Raw genomic sequence first — 17,758 nt, 5'->3', positions numbered from 1 at the left:
GGGATGACAGCCTTGCCTTTGAATGCTGCTTCTGATATATTTTCTGGTGGTAAAAGTGAGGATAAAAGTACACTGACAGTGTTCTTATCAGTCACCATGTAGTCTTTGACTTTGTTGAAGCAGGGTTCCTAAAGCCTATATGCTTTATACCACTTTAGAAGTTAAGTTGCATGGAAGGCAGTGCATTAGATAGAAACAGAGACTGGTTTATATGAGCTCTGTTAGACAACAGGAAATAAAAATAATCTCAGGTTTATAATTAGTATTTGTAAGAAATGTCCAGATTCTAGTAATATTTTAATATAAACCTTTAAGTTCCTTATAGCATTAAAAAAAAAAGGGGGGAGGGAGGGCAAGCAAATTCACTTTTGGTAATGGATTTGCATACACTTAGAACAAAGCATATATCACTTCACCTGCACTTGTTAAAAATGAGTAAACAAGTACATAGATCCAGAGATAAACACATTGTTAGTCTAATGCAAACCCTGCGACGTTCACTAAAGGAGTCATTCCACTAATTTCAGTGGAATGACGTTGATCTGATGAGGCCTAATCATTCAATGGTTTTGGATCAGGCCCAGCACTGGGACTACCTTGCTCCACATGGGAAGGCATGAGGAGGAAGCAGCAGTATGAGGTCATGTGCATGTGCAGTCCAGAGAGCAGTCCTCTGGGTCCCCAAAACTGAAGATCCAACCAGGCTCTGTGCCCCAGTTAGACGGACCAGGGATTTTTTTCTGTGTCGGTGTTCTTTCAGTGATTCAGAGATCTTTTCTACTGCTCTCAATTATGCAGTACAGATACAGCCTGACCTTTGGATATGTCCTTCACCTGCACCTAGTTGAACACAGGTCCATTTCCTTTAAAGGTAAGAGATAAATCTGCCTATCTAGATTATGAGAGAGTGACATGCCTCCAGAAGCTGTTAGGTTGGAGCAAATTGCCCTTTGGTGTTACTGGTTACTTTTTTGCACTCTTTCTGTAAAGACAACTGATGCATCTGAAAGAAGGTTCCTAATCTGAAAGTTACAGATGGGTTTAATAAGCCAAATGGTGTGAATCTGGGCCTTTCTCTGCCTCTGCCTCCATTCCTATTTGTAAGATATAAATACTAGTTTTCTGCTTTAACAATTAAAGCAAATGTAATAAGACCTCCAAGCAGGAAGGTTTTTTTCTTTCCTCTGTACTTTACCCCTTGTGAGCAGTGGAAAAGTATTTTGGATCCCACAGGTCTGTGATTCCATCCTGCTCAGTTCATGTGGCGTGAAGGTGAGGTATGTTTCTCTTGGGCTACACATAACTGACAGTGATATGGAGAAGGTCAGATGAGTACCAAGGCTTAAGTCACAATATCTGTCACTTCGCAGCTACAGTTCCAAAAGGGCTCCCATGAATGCCATTTCTATACCAGTAACTCCATTTTTAGGAACTTCTCCAACTTCTGCCCTTCTACTATCAATATCATGTTTCTTTTTTTCGTCTCCTTTTCTGTCTAATGAGTAAACCTTTCTCCTCTTACCTGTTTCCAAAAAAGCTTTGCTTTTTTGTTTGTTTGTTTTTTGTTTTTTTCACTCGATTTTGAGCTTCATGATCTTCCACTGTTACTGATTGCTGTGCTAAACACACAATAGGTATCTTCCAATGCCAAAATGGTGGTTTTTTAATTTTTACAGTTTCAGTAGTGAAGCATTGTGGTAATCACATGCAAAAAAATACAATTAAAAGAAGCAAAAAACTCCACTATTGTCATCTGCAGTTTTGAAATCGTCCATATATTGATTTACAGGATGATTTTTACAACACGCCAATACTTCTTAACTGGTCTCTGAAGCTACTTAGTGGGAATCTCCAGCTATCAGGAAATTCTGTAACAATTCCAACTATAAAATACAGTAACAAGTGGTAGCAAATGCAAAGTATATCACAGCTCATAACTCCAGAATTAGAAAAATACCATACAAATTTATGGTATCCTACTACTTACTTTTTCTGAGATAAAATATAATTAAAATTAAAGCTGCTTCTGTACCACACCTTCCAGTGCCCCAGGTGTAGGAAACATGGACATGAATGGGATGGATTCTGGACACTCCCCAATATCCAGTGGCTTAGTAGCAATACATGTTTGAAACAAAATTATACTGATGCCACATAGTGCTCTGCTAGCTGAAATTTACTTAAAATAGCACAGTCTTTACCTATTGATTTAAGAGAATAAGAGGGCATTTTTGTTTTAACATAACTGCAGCAGTGGGACATGAATTTATCTGAGATAACTGAATGGGAACAAAACTTGTGGCTGTAAGTCCATATTCTGCTCTTAACTGTAACTGTAGGTCCTAATAAATCCATTAAGAGTTGGGGATGAGCTGTAAGTACAGAATTTGACAAGAAGCTTCTTGGTTTGCTTTTCTGTATTGGATACGTACAAGCTTCCACCCCAGTCTCACTGAAGTTTAGATAGTTTCTGAGCCTTCTGACTTTTTTTTTATTTAAATGAAAAGCCAGATTCTTCTTTACTGTCATGTGCTGCCATCTTTTGCAAATATGATTCATTTGTTTCAGAGCTTACGCTAAAAAAGTTTTTTTGCCTCTGTATGTTACTGTTTGGTAAGTGACTAAGAAACTGCAGCTGCACATACTGTGTAGGGAGAATTAGAGGGGTTTTTTGCATTTACCAAATCTTCCTTTGAGAAAGAGAGGTGGGAAACTACAGTTCAATTCATTAGATTTGCTTCTGGGTTGCATCCTTCTATCCAAGTTGGGTAAGCTGATTCCTGGCCACTGTAGATGTTCTTCATCTGCTTTGTAGGTCACTTTTCATGTGTTCTTTTGAAGTAGGTTTGGTATCTGCATACAGATTGTATATTCTCCTTCAAGCTTACTATTTTCCTTACCTTTTACTCTTGAGTAATGGCTTATGCATTTTCTTTGTAATTGAGGTTTGCTTGTGTGTGTATATGTGTGAATATAAAACATGACTCAACATTAGATGCCCAGTCAAAAAATTATTAACTTTGATTAGGAAGACACAAAATCTATCAGGTAAAGCATTTTAAAGTGCCAAAGGGAAATAGACTCTGGATAAGGAGCTAGTTTTTCTGTTTCTAAACATAACTTCTATACTTTCTAAAAATATGTAAGGAAAATAGTTTCTGTATGGAACACATCAGACTTTTTCCAGTCAATGAGTTACCTTAGCAACTAAGTGCCAAAGCTAAAATACAGAGAAGGTTATTGATAAGAATTTATTTAAATTGTAACATCTTTGGCTCAGGGACAACATTTTACCAATTTTTGCAAAGTCACTAGGACAATGGAAACTGCTTTCCTGGGCAACACATAGCCCAGGATGGTACTGCCTATGAATAATGAATAACAAAGGTATATTTCAACTGAAAAACATGTCTCTAGCTCTTCATCAGAACCAGATTCCCAGGTTTCAGAGCAAAGCGCAAGATTCATTTATCTTGCCTGATTTAATCTAGTATTTTGAGTGAAGTTTTTCAGTTATTCACTAAATTGGTCTGGTTTTAACCAAAACCAATACAATGCCTTCCCAAAACTCTAGTTAAAGTTAGGTGTAGGTGCTTAGCTGTTGTCATTGCTCCTCCATTGTGGGGAAGGAGTTGTCTCTCTGGGCATGTTTGGCAGAGATACTTAAATGTGTGTGTTTGCCAAGGCAAAGATACTCTTGTTTCAAACCTGAATTTTGATTGCTGAATAGTATTTGTTATGTACACAGTGCAACTAAGGAGATGAGTCTGAGAACAGAGGCATAAATAAAATCTAACATCGGTTGTAGAAGCAGGTAAGTGCAAGAGCTAAAGTAAATCCATGGTAACTTTTATCCAATGTTTGTGAAACTGTGTCATGTTGTTTGTAGAGAACTTTTGCTGTCTTCTTAATTTGTGAGAATAAAGGATCTCAGTTTTTTTGAGAAAAAAAATAACGCTCAGTTTTCACTGAATCAATTCTGAGAGCACATTCAGCATTTTTCTTGTTCATGGACAGCTAAAGTAAAGTATATGTTGCAGGAACAACTTGCTAGCAGTCAGTTTCACCAAATGTTTACATGCACCTTTCCGTAGTCTGTAACTTCAGTTAGTCAAAGGACAAAGAATGATACCTGTACTTAGCTAGATGTATTTAAGTACTAAGTGAACCATGGCATAAAGTATTAAAAGTATGTTGCTGGTATTATAACATTACATGACAGCTTTTAAGGATTTTCTTAAATTATTTAAATTAAATGGGCTGTACATCTCAAGAATAAATAAAATGTTTCTTCTCACACACTTTACAGAACGAGGCTCAAAAGGACATCTTGACCTCATGGAGTTAATAGGAGTTCCTCTTCCTCCTTCTGTCTATTTTGTCACCGGCTACGGAGGGTTTCCAGCTTACAGCTTTGGTCCAGATGCTAACATCGGTCGATTGACAAGGGCTATAATACCATCGCCTTTCTATAGGGATTTCACTATCGTAGTTACAATGAAACCAAACAGTGATCATGGAGGAGTGCTATTTGCGATAACAGATGCCTTACAGAAAACTATTTACCTGGGAATGAGACTTTCACCAGTTGATGACAGCACCCAGAGAATAATTATCTACTACACAGAGCCCAGTTCCCAGATCTCCCGAGAGGCTGCTTCATTTAAAGTGCCAGTGATGACTAACAGGTGGAATAGGTTTACAGCGACTGTTCAGGGAAACGATGTTGCTTTGTTCATGGACTGTGAAGAATATCAGAGAGTTCAGTTTCAAAGGTCAGGACAAGCCTTGGTATTTGAATCTGGCTCTGGGATATTTGTTGGTAATGCAGGAGCCACAGGATTGGAAAAGTTCACAGTAAGTACTGTCTGATAAATTCCCATGCCTTGGTGTTTTATGCAAGTACTCCCTACAGGAGAAAGTCTGCTTACAATAGTTATATCCCAAATGAGATTACAAATTATATAGCTTCTATTTTCCATACTTGGCTAGGGTTCAGGCAGTGCAGATACCTAAACTCCAATTTAAAATGCAAATGTTCCTAGAACCTCAGAAGTTTCTTAATGATCCAGATATTAAGCTCAATGCTCAGTTTGAATACTAGGGATTTCCAAGTAAATATATCACCTAACTTTATATGGCCTCTTTACGAAGGACCAATTTCAGAGTATCCATTTGTTTAACTTCTGAGAATAATACCTGAGTCGAAAATCAGTATTTAAAATTCTTATTAGCTAGATATGGTTACTTCACATTCAACATAAGGAAGAGAATTATTGCATCAAAGATATAGTTAGAAGATAAAGCTTACCATTTATATATTACTTGAAGCTTATCAGATGCTTTAGAAAAGCTACAAATCTCTCAAGCCTTCTTAGCTTGAGTGCAAGCATTCTTTCTGCTGCATCCCAACTGGAATTCTCAGACATTGAGCTTCCAAATGGAAATATGATAGCTGTCAATATACAGGAGATTGACTCATTGTCAAACTGAAAGGGAAATGTCACAGTTTTTCTGTCTTGTTATTGTACTTCCCTTGTACTTGTTCAGTATTTAATGAGATTTATGTCTTTTCCCCTAAAGTAGTAAAAGAGCAACACAAAAATGAATGGATCTTTTGCCTTAGAGTAAATATATGTTATTTCCAAAGTTCGGGTGTACTAGCAGGTTGTGAGGTCCATCTGGTAAGAAACAAATGCACTTCTATCTTTATCTGGCTAGTCTAAGCACCTGGAATTACAGGAATATGTTATTTAGCAGCAAATAAGTGGTGGAAAGGGAAAGTAGGAAAACTACCTGCTGGTGCTGCCTTAGCCAGATGGGTTGACTGTAGTACTGGGGATGCCTAGTTAGTGAGTAGGAATGACAAACATTTAAGAAAATGAGACCACTTTGGTACCCAATTGAAAAACACATGTGATGATCAGTTACTGAAATTATCAACAATAAATCTGTAAATATAGTGACAGGAATGCATGGTGAATTACATTGTAAGACATTTCCAGTGAAACAGGCTGTTCCATATGCTGTATTGAGTACATAAATTTCAGCCAATATTCTGATTGCTTCAGTACTATTAATTGTGACATGTACTCTAGGTCTTTTGTCTTCATTTCTTCATGCATCATATGTCATAATTGCTTTTGGGTAGAAAAACTAAATGGTTTATTCCCCCTCAAGCTCTCTTCGTATGACAAGAATTATTCACATCGACTGCCCAAAACAGAAACAATTCACAGCAGATTGTGCAAATGACTTTGAATGGATGTCAGTTGCTGGTTTGTTCTGGCTAATGGGAATCCATATGTCTAAGGCTCTAGCTGCCAAACGCAAAAGGACACAACTATTTTGTGGAAACAAAAGGAAATTCTAGCCCCGGTGCTTATAAAGAAAAGTAGAAACCAAATAACAACCAAATATAGCTGAATCACTGATGACGCCGGATTCTGCAAACCAGCTTTAGCAAGAAAGTCAGTAGCAGTCACAAGATTCAGACGGGGACCACAATACTTCATACCTACCGTCTCTACCATGGCAGACTTAGTCATGAGTTTCTGGTTGGAGTAATGGGCTAGCAGCAACACCTAGGAAACATTAGGGCCTCTCCATTCTGCTTCCTTCACCATCGAGGGCCACGGATTAGAACAAGAGCAGAAAAATGTGTTATCCAAACATGATTCCCTCATACTGTGAAAACAAAACATCCCTTCCAAGAGACCACTTCTGTGTCTAGTTGGACCTCCTTTCATGTATAATTTTTCAGTGCATTGTTCAGTTAGTCTGACTATTCAATATCTGAGTTGCCCATTATTAAGTTTTAAGAGAAATAGGATGGTTCAGTTCACTGAGCTGTTGTCTCAGATTGCCTGCAAACTTAGGAGGCACCAACTGCATGACTTTCATGGTCTTTGAAGATACAGAAACTAGAGGATTGCTAAAAATAGAATCTCAGAATTTTTTATTTCTTCCTGAGATATTCTAGGCACCACCAGAAATATTGCTTCAAAAGTAGTTGCTTGCTTATAATTCCCCCATGCGTCTAGGACAAGGAGAGAGGACCACTTCAGAGAGGAAAGAGTAAGCAGAAAGTCAGACATAGCTATGTTTATAAATGGTAGCTACTCCTCCTCTGGAGTTTCCATTTTTTTGCTGGCATTAAGTAACAGCAAAGCATACTACTTTTCTCATCTCAACAGTTGTTGCAGTTTTTGTTACTGAGACTCAGGCTTTCTGTACCCCTGAGCGAGCAGATTCACGGTGTGTCTGTGGTGGTACTCAGCAGACAGAGCACAAACAAGATATCATTGCATGCTGTAAGCATTGCAGCTCCTTGAAAAAAGTCACTGGACTGAGAAAAGTGTTCTGTGTCTGTCTAAAGACTAAATCTGTCAGTTTCTTCAGGCTCTTCTCTACAGAAAATACAAAAGCAGAGAAACAAAATATACAGTCAGCAAAACAAGAAGAGGCAGGTCATGTGTTAGGTAAGATGGCTCTTGATTTATCCTGCATGTGCATCATGGCTAACTCTGTGAGACCTCATAATAACAAAAGGTCTCCCACACGTTTCTTACAACACTTTGAGTCTTTGTAATCTAAGAAACGAGACTTAAATGTTTAGAATGAAACTGTTGCTGTTCCTTCAGCATGTCAGACTGATAAATATAATTTGTAACTATGAAAAAATAAACATTTGCAATCAGAAAATCCATCTCCTTTCTTTCTGCTTTGGAAAGTTTTAAGCTGGTTTCTTCCTGACCCACTTCATCACTTACTCGTATTTGCTTCCCATCCTTTGTCTCCATTTTTAGGGGCTTTCACATGCCATTTTTGGAGCTGCAATGCATTTCTTAGCTAGAAAAAACAGACAGTGCTTTACAGACTCTAGGGCATAATCTAGGATTAGATCCTTCAGTTGGGACACTAGCAATACAACGTAGCAGCTGTATTGTCATTTGGACATGGTAGTTGTGTTCTGGCAGCTTCAACATTTTCTATATTTTGTAAAAGGAAAATGTAAGAACATATTTACATTTTTAAACTGGATTTAACTATAATAAAATTTTATACTTCAGAACATTTTCCAAGCAAATCAGAACAAAGCCTGAGTTTGTTTGTTTGTTTAATTCCCACCTCTCCAACCCTGCTTCACATGTGCTAATTTAATTATTAATTTCCTTGAACTGTTTTTGTCATTTCATGTAGGGCTCAATTCAACATCTGACAATCAAATCTGACCCAAGGGCTACTGAAGATCATTGTGAAGATGATGATTCTTATGTGAGTATTCTTATAAACACTTTTTTATCTATCCTCAGTGCCTCAGAGATTTCAAAGTCATTTACCATTAGACATTTTTCATAAGACTAAATGTAGCATTTCTTCTTGGGAACATAGTATCATACTTTAAAATATCTATGTGTGGGAAATCTCTTTTTTTTGACTACACAGCTTCTAACACTGTAATTTTTCAAAAAGCATAGTTTTCTATAACACCTTTGAGAAAATGAACAATGACTTCTATTGTTCTGAAGGATAGTTTTCATGAAATGCTATAAGTACTGAAATAAGTTAATTTCATAATGACACAGACCAATGGGAGGAAAAGAAGAAAAAAAAAACATTGAAGTAGCCAGTTCCATACTTTTTCCTTCCAGATCTTTATGAACTTGGTATCATGATTGGGTTTTGCACAGGTTTCAGGGGACAACAGTGGCAATGGCAGCATTCAAGACCATGAAGGTATTTCTGAAACACAAGAAGTCCTTGCACCTTCTTATCTTCCCATAAGGGTAAATTCATTTGGTTTATTTATTTTAACCTTTCTGGTTTAATATTACTTTTTAAGACAGCAAGTTCTGAATTTTGTCACTAGTTTTTCATATGTGGCAACTTCCAAAGATACCTGTGAGAGCAACATGCACTCATCCATAAGAATGACTGCACTGTGTCAGATCAAAAATCTGGTATACTTGACACTAACCAGCAACCAGTACTTGAAGAGTATAATAACTGATCAAGAACATAATTACAGTTACTGGGAATAGCCTTTTATTCTGTAACATTTTCCTCCTGAGGAAATACCTGAGCCAGAACTGTATCCGTTTGTGTTTAGTGGACCTCAGCTGAGTTTTTTGTCTTTGAACGTCTTGCTTTTTTTTTTTTTTTTTTTTTTTTTAACCCATGGGAATTTTAACATCCTCAGCTTCCTACTGCACAGTTCCTTAGCTTATTTAGCTACGTGTTTGTGAAAGACTTCCATCTCTTTCTTGCCCTCCTGAGTATGCTAAGTGTTCATTTAGTGGTTACTTTACTGGAAGACAGAGTAAACTGTTGCGCTTTACTCACCAAAACATTTGTGATTTTAGAGATTTCTATCACATCATGTTCCCCCTTCCTTTTTGTGTCAGGCTGAAATGTTCCACTCCATTCCTCACAATGAAGCTGCCCATGCAGCTTATTCTCATTGATTCCTTCAGAGAAAACCAGCAGGTTTGTGACAGAGGACTTTACAGAAACCATGGTTGCATTTCCCTGATAGAGCACATGCTTCAGCTTTTTCATTGTTGAAACCTTCAGAATTAATGGGTGAATACCATTTGGTTGTGACGATTTGTTGCCGTTCACTTTGTCAGTGTGTTTCCTACCCTTTTCTTACAAAGACTTCAGTTTTAGATATATCCTCTGCTGAGTTTCCCAAGAATTTTGCAGGAATTTCTACTCTTCTGTGGCCAATATGAATGCAGAAAACTTTTTTTTTCTCCTATGGCTTAACATTATCTGAGCAGTCTTTTTTCAATTGAGTTGTGTATTGACCTGGCTTCCTCCCCCTGGTGTGTTTGAAAAGAGATTTCATATTAATTTTTATGCCTTTTATGTATAGCTCATTAAACTCTTTTTGGCCTGCCTTGTGCATTTCACAGAATCACAGACTAGCTGAGTTTGAAAGGGACTTCTGAAGATTGTCCTGTCCAACTCCCTTTTCAAAGCAGAGTTGAGTACAGCAGGTTGTTCAATGAGCAGTTTGCTGAGTGCCAGTGAGTTTTGGATTTCCCAAGGATGGAGACTCTGCTACCTCTCTGTTCCAGTCTAGTTTTTCTCTGATGCAGAAACAGAATTTCTTGCATTCCAATTTCTGCCCATTGTCTCTTTTTCCATTCAGTGGCTAGCACTGAGAAGGGTCTGGTTCATTCTTCTTTACTCCCTCCTGTCAGGATTGCATATGCACTGATTAGATTGCTATGAGCCTTCTCTCCTTGAACCGGTCCTCCCTCTCTTATCTTCCTCTCATAGATCAAAACCTCTACTTCCTTAATTATCTATATGGCCCTTTGATGGACTTGGTCCAATATGTCCATGTACTGCCAAGAGCAGACCTGGACACAGTACTCAAGATGAGGGTCTCACCATTGCTTAATGCAGAAGCATCACCTCAACCTGCTGTTGAAACTCTTCCTTATGCACACCAGGATGCTGCTGGCCTCCTTTGCTTCTTGTATACCCAGCATCCTTTCCTGAAAAGCTGCTTTCCAGCCAGTTGGCCGCCAGCCACTACTGCTTCATGGGATAATTCCTCCCCATATGCAGGACTTGCATTTTACTTTGCTGAAGTTCAGGAGATTCTTCTCTGCTTATTTCTGCAGGCTGCTGGGGTTCTTCTGAATGGCAGCAAAATCACCTGGTACCTTGATGACTCCTCTCAATTTTGCATCACACTACAAGTCTAACCCAAGAAATCTTGTTGTGTTTTTCATTTTTCTCATTTGGATACAACTGCAGCTAATTCAGGAAAGATGTCTAACTTCTGTAGTCTATCCAGAAAAAAATGAATTCTTTTAGCTATTCCTTTAAGTTTCTGATTAACAATCTTCACAATTACAACACTGTTTAAAGTTACGTAGAGAAATAGTAGGAGTTTTGGCTTTTATTTGTTCTGCAAGGTGTCATGGTTTAACCCTAGCCAGCAACCAGGCACCCTGCAGCTTCTCATTTGCTCCCCTCTGGTGGGATGGAGGAGAGAATCAGAAGGGTGAAAGTGAGAAAACTCAGGCGTTGAGATAAAGACAGTTTAATAGGTTATGGAATAGGCAAAGCAAAATACTTCCCATGAGCAGAGCAGGCAGGTGTTCAGCCATCTCCAGGAAAGCTGGGCTCCACCACACGTAATAGTTACTTGGGAAAGACAAACACCATCACTCAGAATGTCCCACCTTCCTTCTTATTTCTCTATCTTGATATGCTGAGCATGACATCATATGGTGTGGAATATCCCTTTGGTCAACTGTGGTCAGCTGTCCCGTCTGTGTCCTCTCTCAACTTCTTGTGCAACCCCAGCCTTCTTGCTGGTGGGGTGGTGCGAGGAGCACAAAAGGCGTTGACACTGTCTAAGCACTGCTCAGCAATAGCTAAAACATCCCTGTATTATCAACACTGTTCTCAGCACAAATCTCCAACATAGCCTTGTACTAGCCACTATGAAGAAAATTAAACTTATCTCAGCTACAAACAGCACACAAGAATATTGTTTCTCAGCATAATCTCAGCATATCTTGTAAGTCTGAAAGGCCAGTAAATGACTATTTTCTTCAAAATGCAAGAACTTCATGTGAAAGTATTTCATTGGATCACACACATATTTTTTCTAAAATGATTGGAGACTTCAAAAGGCCATATCAGCATGACAATAAATATGTAGTTTCCTTTAGCAAAATATTTAATGCTATTGCCAAATTAGAAATGTCTAAATGACTCAACAGGATTTGTATGCCTTCAAGACTGACTGCCCATGGAGTTTTAATGGGTTTATTCTTGAGAAATACTAGACAATACAGGGAAACAAATGGCATTTTGACAATCAGTACAGTCACTGACAGATGTTTCTGAGAAAGTTTTTATTTATAGCATCTTCTACTCTGAAAAATAGCTGAACAAACTCTCTAAATCAGTGCTTTGAAGTAAATTGCTATGATGAGCTGGAATGAAACAAGTCAAAGGTTATACTTGAAAATGAAATCTGTGAATAAAGGCACTTAGCAATGTGGATGGTGCATATTCTAACTTGCATTTTTTTTGCTGAGTTGTTCAGTTCTGTTCAATAGGAATGGTTAGCATTCTTTGGACTATTTCAGAATATTTCCATCTAATGGGCCTTGTGAATCAGCAAAAAAGTCCTCAGAGACTCAGCAAAAAACGTGCACTTAACATTTGTAGAAAGAGGTGACTCTTCATGAAGAATTTTCCTATGGATTCCGTGCTAATTGATTATTCAGCCAAAAACTGTCCTTGTCATGTCTTATCTGTAGGGATCTTCATAAAAATATACCCTGAACTACTCTGTACGTCAGAAAGGCACTGCCAAAAAGGAAAAGTAGGGAACAACAATTTTCATTGTTGGTTCACAAATGTTCAAGGTATTTCATGTGTGTTGCAGTGCAGGGTTTGATTTTTTTTTCCAGGAACAGTACCAACCATTTTGTTTCATTAACCTTACACCTTTATGAACTAACAATAATTAAAATACAATCAAACATCATTGAATATTTTGGATTGGAAGGAAGGTCACCTAGTTCAAGCTTCTGCTCAAAATAGGGTCATCATTCAGGTCAGATCACACATTTCAGAGCTTTTTCCAATTTGGTCTTTGAAATATCTGAGGATGTAGATTACAAGAACCTCACTGTACAGCCTGTTTCAATGCAGCTCTATCTTAATTGGTGAAAATGTTTCTCCTTATATCCAGTCAGAACATCTCTTTTTTCAACTTAATGCCCATTGTCACTTGTCCTACTGACAACCACCACTACGAAGTTTGATGAACCCTGTGTAGGTATTGGTAGGTTGCCACTAGGTCTTCCATAAGCTTTCTCTTCTCAGGGCTGAAGAAGACTAGTTCCTTCATCCTTTCTTCACAGGACAAGTGCTCCAGCACTTGTCTGCCTTGTAAGCTATTTACTAAGCTCACTCTAATTTATTGACATCTGTCTTGTAATAGGGGACCAAACCAGGCACAGTATTCTAGATGTTGTCTAATAAGTGATGAATAAATGGGGATAATCACTTCCCTAGACCTCTGTAGTCCAAATTCCTGTTAACACAGCTTTCTTTGATGCCAGGGCATGCTGCTGCTTCATATTCAGCTTGATGTCCACCAAGATCCCCAGGTCATTTTCTGCAGAGCTGCTTGCCAGTTTGTCTGTCCCCAGCCTGTGTCATTGCAAGGGGTTCTTTCTTCCCAGGTGCAGGACTTTGTGTTTGTTCTTGCTGAGTTTCATGAGGTTCATGCTGGCGTATTCATAAGGATACAAAAACAGTGGGATAAAAATAATGCCAATGATGTTACCTCTCTTCCTTTTTCTGACAACTCAGGAACTCTTTTAGCAAGCCCTATTTTCCCATTTTGCCCATTAAGTTTTCTCCAGGTTACCATGGAAACTTAATAATTTTTAAATTTTATTTAAATTGCAAATGGAGGTTTGCATGAATTAATCTCCTCACTACACTGAGACAGAACTTCTCTGGGTCTCTAATTCCAGTAGAGAGTAGACTTTTTACATTCCTGCATGCAGCTGATAACAGGTTATCGATATCACCAATTCTTGCCCACCCACAGCTAGCATGGGGAAGGGTGGATATCAACCAGCTCTAGGCTGTTAGACCTGCAATAACTTGACGTTCCTTGCATTTTTCTCTCTCTCTATGGGTTTGTCAAGTGTACATCACTTGTTTTAGAGGAATGAAGTTCAAGGGTATTGTGCTAATATTTCTCAAGAGCTTGACCAAATTAGTATGACATCTGCTGATAAGCAGAAACTAGATGTGTACTGTAAAGAGGAAAAATGAAATAGAAAGTGAAATAAATTTGAAACTTATAAATAAAAGAAGGTATATATATTAGCCATTAATAAATTTTGGTTTTTATGATAGCAATGACAGTTAATGTTTCTAAGGGCAGCATAAGGATAAGGACAAATACTGGCAAGATATTAGCTGGGAATGTTCTGGATATCCGTTTTGCTTCATAAATGTGGTAGTTCTGATTACTATTCTTTGAGGAAGCTAATCCACTGATTCTTGCTTTAAAATATGTGACAAGTGTTTTCTCTAAAAAGTTCTTTGGGATTTGATGGGGTTTTTTAGCCTGAAGATACATTGGCTGAGCCTGTGGAAGCCCCCGCAGCTGTGCTGTCTTATTTGGAAGAAAATGATTCCTCTGGAAATCACAGATCAGAAGAAACCTCTGAAGGAGCTAAACCTAAAGAACAAGGCACTGACTCTCTCTGTCTCTTTTTCTTTTTTTTGGGGGGGGGAGGGGGATAATTTACGTTTGCTAGGTCTGAGTCTGTCATTGCCCTGTATATGAAAATCTGCTGTCATATTTTCAGTGTTGCCATTCTGCTGCCCGAGGAATTGAGGAAAATGGATTAGAGATATCAGCTGTGGCATACCACATGACTGTCTTTGACTCCAGTTCCTATTGAAGTTCTAGAATGTCCAGCATGGCAGCATTCAGTAGTAGTATGGCAACATTCAGTAGCAGCATGGCTTCATTCAGGCCATGATAGTCTACTGTTGATTTCCACTCTCCATTAGATTTTCACATTGGCCATATAGGATTATTAAAGGGTGAGCAAGTCTTGCTGATCTCTTCTTGCCTCCCCTATTGACAAATCAATTCACAGATGGGAATCAGAGATTCTCACTTGGTGCAATATTGCTGCCAGTGCCCTGTTGTGGTAGCAATCAGCACCTGCTGTTCTTCAACCCTCAGCAACGCCACAACAGAAAGGTCCTCCGAGAGACCAGGTAAGGTGAACAGCTGTTTAATTTTCTCTGTGTCCAAGGTAACTATACCAAAAGCCCACCAGTACTCTTTCAGGTCCTCGAAATACCCTCTACTGAGGCAGTCTATGCCAAGGATGCATGGGCCCTCAGGGCCAGTCACAATGGGGTACTTTTGCTACTCAATCCCAGTCAGACTTACTTCAGCCTGCAATAAGGTTAGCTGTTGGGATCCCACAGTCACTTCAGAAATACAGAAAGGTTCTGCATTTTCACAGTTTGATTGCATTAGATTACATTGTGCACTAGTGTCTACTAGAGCCTTATACTCGTGGATCTGATATACCTGCTTGTTGCAGGGGTTGGAGCGGCCACAGTGCCTGTCATTTTGTCATCAGATCCAGAGGCCTTCTCTTCCCCTTGAGGGTACAGAGTGGTGTTGAACTAGGCTCAGTAGGCACGGGCCAGGCCCCAGCACATTGCAGTGATTTGTGTCTCTCTGGAGTTGCCGGAGTGACAGCATACTTCTTCCAAATTTTTTACTAGTTTTTCAGGATTCTGCACTTGTTCAGAAGTGAAGTTCCAAGAGACTGGAGGCACCCACTGTCCTAGAAACTTGCCCATACTATCCCATACACCCTGTGAGTCATAACTATCCAGCCTCAGGGCAGATCTCTGGGTGGTATTTTTAAATATTTGTGTAACTATAAACCTGGCCTGAAACACATTCAGGAGACATAGCAATAGGAGTATGCTGGCTTGAACATCCCAAGGATATTCAAAATTCTCAAGAGCTATTCTAACTAGTCTGAAAGAGAAGAGGAAGCTGAAGGAGCAAGGGAAAGTGTCCCATCCCTGCCCCTTCCCAGCTCTCACATAGATTGGGTCTCTTGAGGAGTAAAGAATGTAATTATTAATAGTTTCCACTCGACGCTCCCGAAGTACAGACATGATGGAAATGCTGGGTACTTATACCACATTAGTCTCACAAACAATAACTTTATCGTATCATAAGTCAGAGTTACACAGTACAACAAAACAGTAACCTGGATCCAGCTCTTGGAGGTGATAAACAGCACTGTAGGAAACAGACACTGCAAGCAGGGTGTTGCATAACACAACCCTGAGAACAAATAAAACAGTATTGTAACAAACAACTATTAGACTAACATAATAAATATTACATATATATATACAAATATACATATAAAGAATGAATTTGTTTTAACACATTCTGGGCAGATCTGTCCTTATCTCCACACTTTAAGCCCCACATTGAGTGCTGAAAGGACTGTGTGGTTTGACCCCGGAGGCAGCTAAACACCACACAGCTGTTCTCTAACACATCCCACACTGGGATCGGGGAGAGAATTGGACAAAAGGTAAACCTCATGGGCTAAGATAAAGACAGTTTAATAGGATAGAAAACAAAAACAATAATAATAGAATACATAAAACAAGTGATGCACAATGCAATTACTCACCACTTGTCAACTGATACTCAGCCAGTTTGCAAGCAGTGGTTGCTATTCCCATCGGCCAACTCCCTCCAGTTTATATACTGAGCATGATGCCATTTGATATGAAATATCCCTTTGGCCAGTTTGGGTCAGCTGTCCTGGCTGTGTCCCCTCCTCACTTCCTGTGCACCTCCTCACTGGCAGAGAATGGAAAGCTGAAAAGTCCTTGACTTAGTGTAAGTGCTACTTAGCAACAACTGAAACATCTCATACTAAATCCAAAACACAGCACTATACCAGCTACTAGGAAGAAAATTAACTCTATCCCATCCAAAACCAGGACAATTTTAAAATCTAAAATTAAAAAAAAAAAAAAAAAAAAAAAAAAGAAAGGATAAAATTAAGCAGTTGACCTGAAGAGCTGCTGCTGTGATACTCTCCAACACTACAGTGAAGTGCAAGTGTTAGCCAGAGGGAATGAAAGGAGAAAAATCCTCTTCATTCTGCTCAGGTCAGTAAGAAGCATGACACTTCTTGAGACATACCTCTGCAAATAGTGGTACTGGCTCTAAAGTCTTGTGGCACTTTTAAAATGAATTTAAGATAGGTATTTAGTTTTATGACGTTCCGTTATCATGGAACACAATCTTTCATGGAAAACTCAACACCATCACTGAATAAACAACTATGCCCTACTTACGTTTCCTGCAAAGGACGTAAATCTGCCTAATGCAACAATGGGATGTTTTAGATGCAAGTGCAGGCAGGAAAGTAATAACAGAAGGGCATAATGCACTGAGGAATCCAGTCCTCCACCAGTGAGACAATTTCAGTGCACAGTACACTCCTAGAAAACAAAAACTAAAGGCAGTTATCTCAATAAGGCCAAAGACAATGTTTCTATTTAAATTTCATACATACTTCTTCTACATGCTTCTTACGTTTTATGCTATATAGCTGAAAAATAGACAACAATTAGACTAGAGCTTGAGATGAAGAAGATGATGCAATACAGTTTTTGTCCTTTGAATTTGCGTTATAATTTTACTCTCAATTTTCTCTTTTTTCTTTCCTTTTAAAATTTTCAGTTAGAAAATGACTAATATTCATCTTTGGGATGTATTTTGTCATAATCTAAATATTTTCCTTTTTCATAAAACTTGCAGCGTCTGTGATCTTATAAATACTTCTGGGTGGGCTTTACTTTGTTGTGTCTCATTAATAAGTCATTATTTTATTTAGAATCAGCTGTCATGAAAACCGAACAAAGCAATAGTGAGTCTACCACTGTCATACAGAAAATCTCAAGAGAAGAAGATGGCTCTGGTGCTACTGTTTTGCCAGGAGTAAGCAGAGAGGAGGTCTGTACAACAGGTTTATCATATACCTTATCTTTTTGTCAGAAGAGCAGGAAAACACATGAATTTTAAGTGCTTTTCTGAGTTGGTGCCTTTATTCCATCTTAGCAGCATGCCAAAACAGAAGTTACTTTTTAAATTCTTGAATGTCCTCTCATGACATCA

General features: G+C 38.6%; 1 protein-coding gene across 4 annotated transcripts in view; it reads left to right on the top strand.

Moving 5' to 3' along the window:
• Positions 1-17,758, top strand: part of COL15A1 (collagen type XV alpha 1 chain) — a 134,032-nt gene that overhangs the window by 36,308 nt on the left and 79,966 nt on the right. For all 4 annotated transcript variants that reach the window (XM_082044082.1, XM_082044083.1, XM_082044081.1 and 1 more), the window contains exons 3-7: positions 4,310-4,857; positions 8,203-8,277; positions 8,694-8,789; positions 14,134-14,260; positions 17,478-17,596. In XM_082044082.1, the coding sequence (XP_081900208.1) occupies positions 4,310-4,857; positions 8,203-8,277; positions 8,694-8,789; positions 14,134-14,260; positions 17,478-17,596 (965 nt within the window). The remainder of the gene's footprint in view (positions 1-4,309; positions 4,858-8,202; positions 8,278-8,693; positions 8,790-14,133; positions 14,261-17,477; positions 17,597-17,758) is intronic.

Source organism: Streptopelia decaocto (genome assembly GCF_964273445.1).
Source record: "Streptopelia decaocto genome assembly, chromosome: 2".
In the NCBI taxonomy this organism is placed as follows: domain Eukaryota; kingdom Metazoa; phylum Chordata; class Aves; order Columbiformes; family Columbidae; genus Streptopelia; species Streptopelia decaocto.
This window is presented reverse-complemented; position numbering and strand designations above follow the sequence as displayed.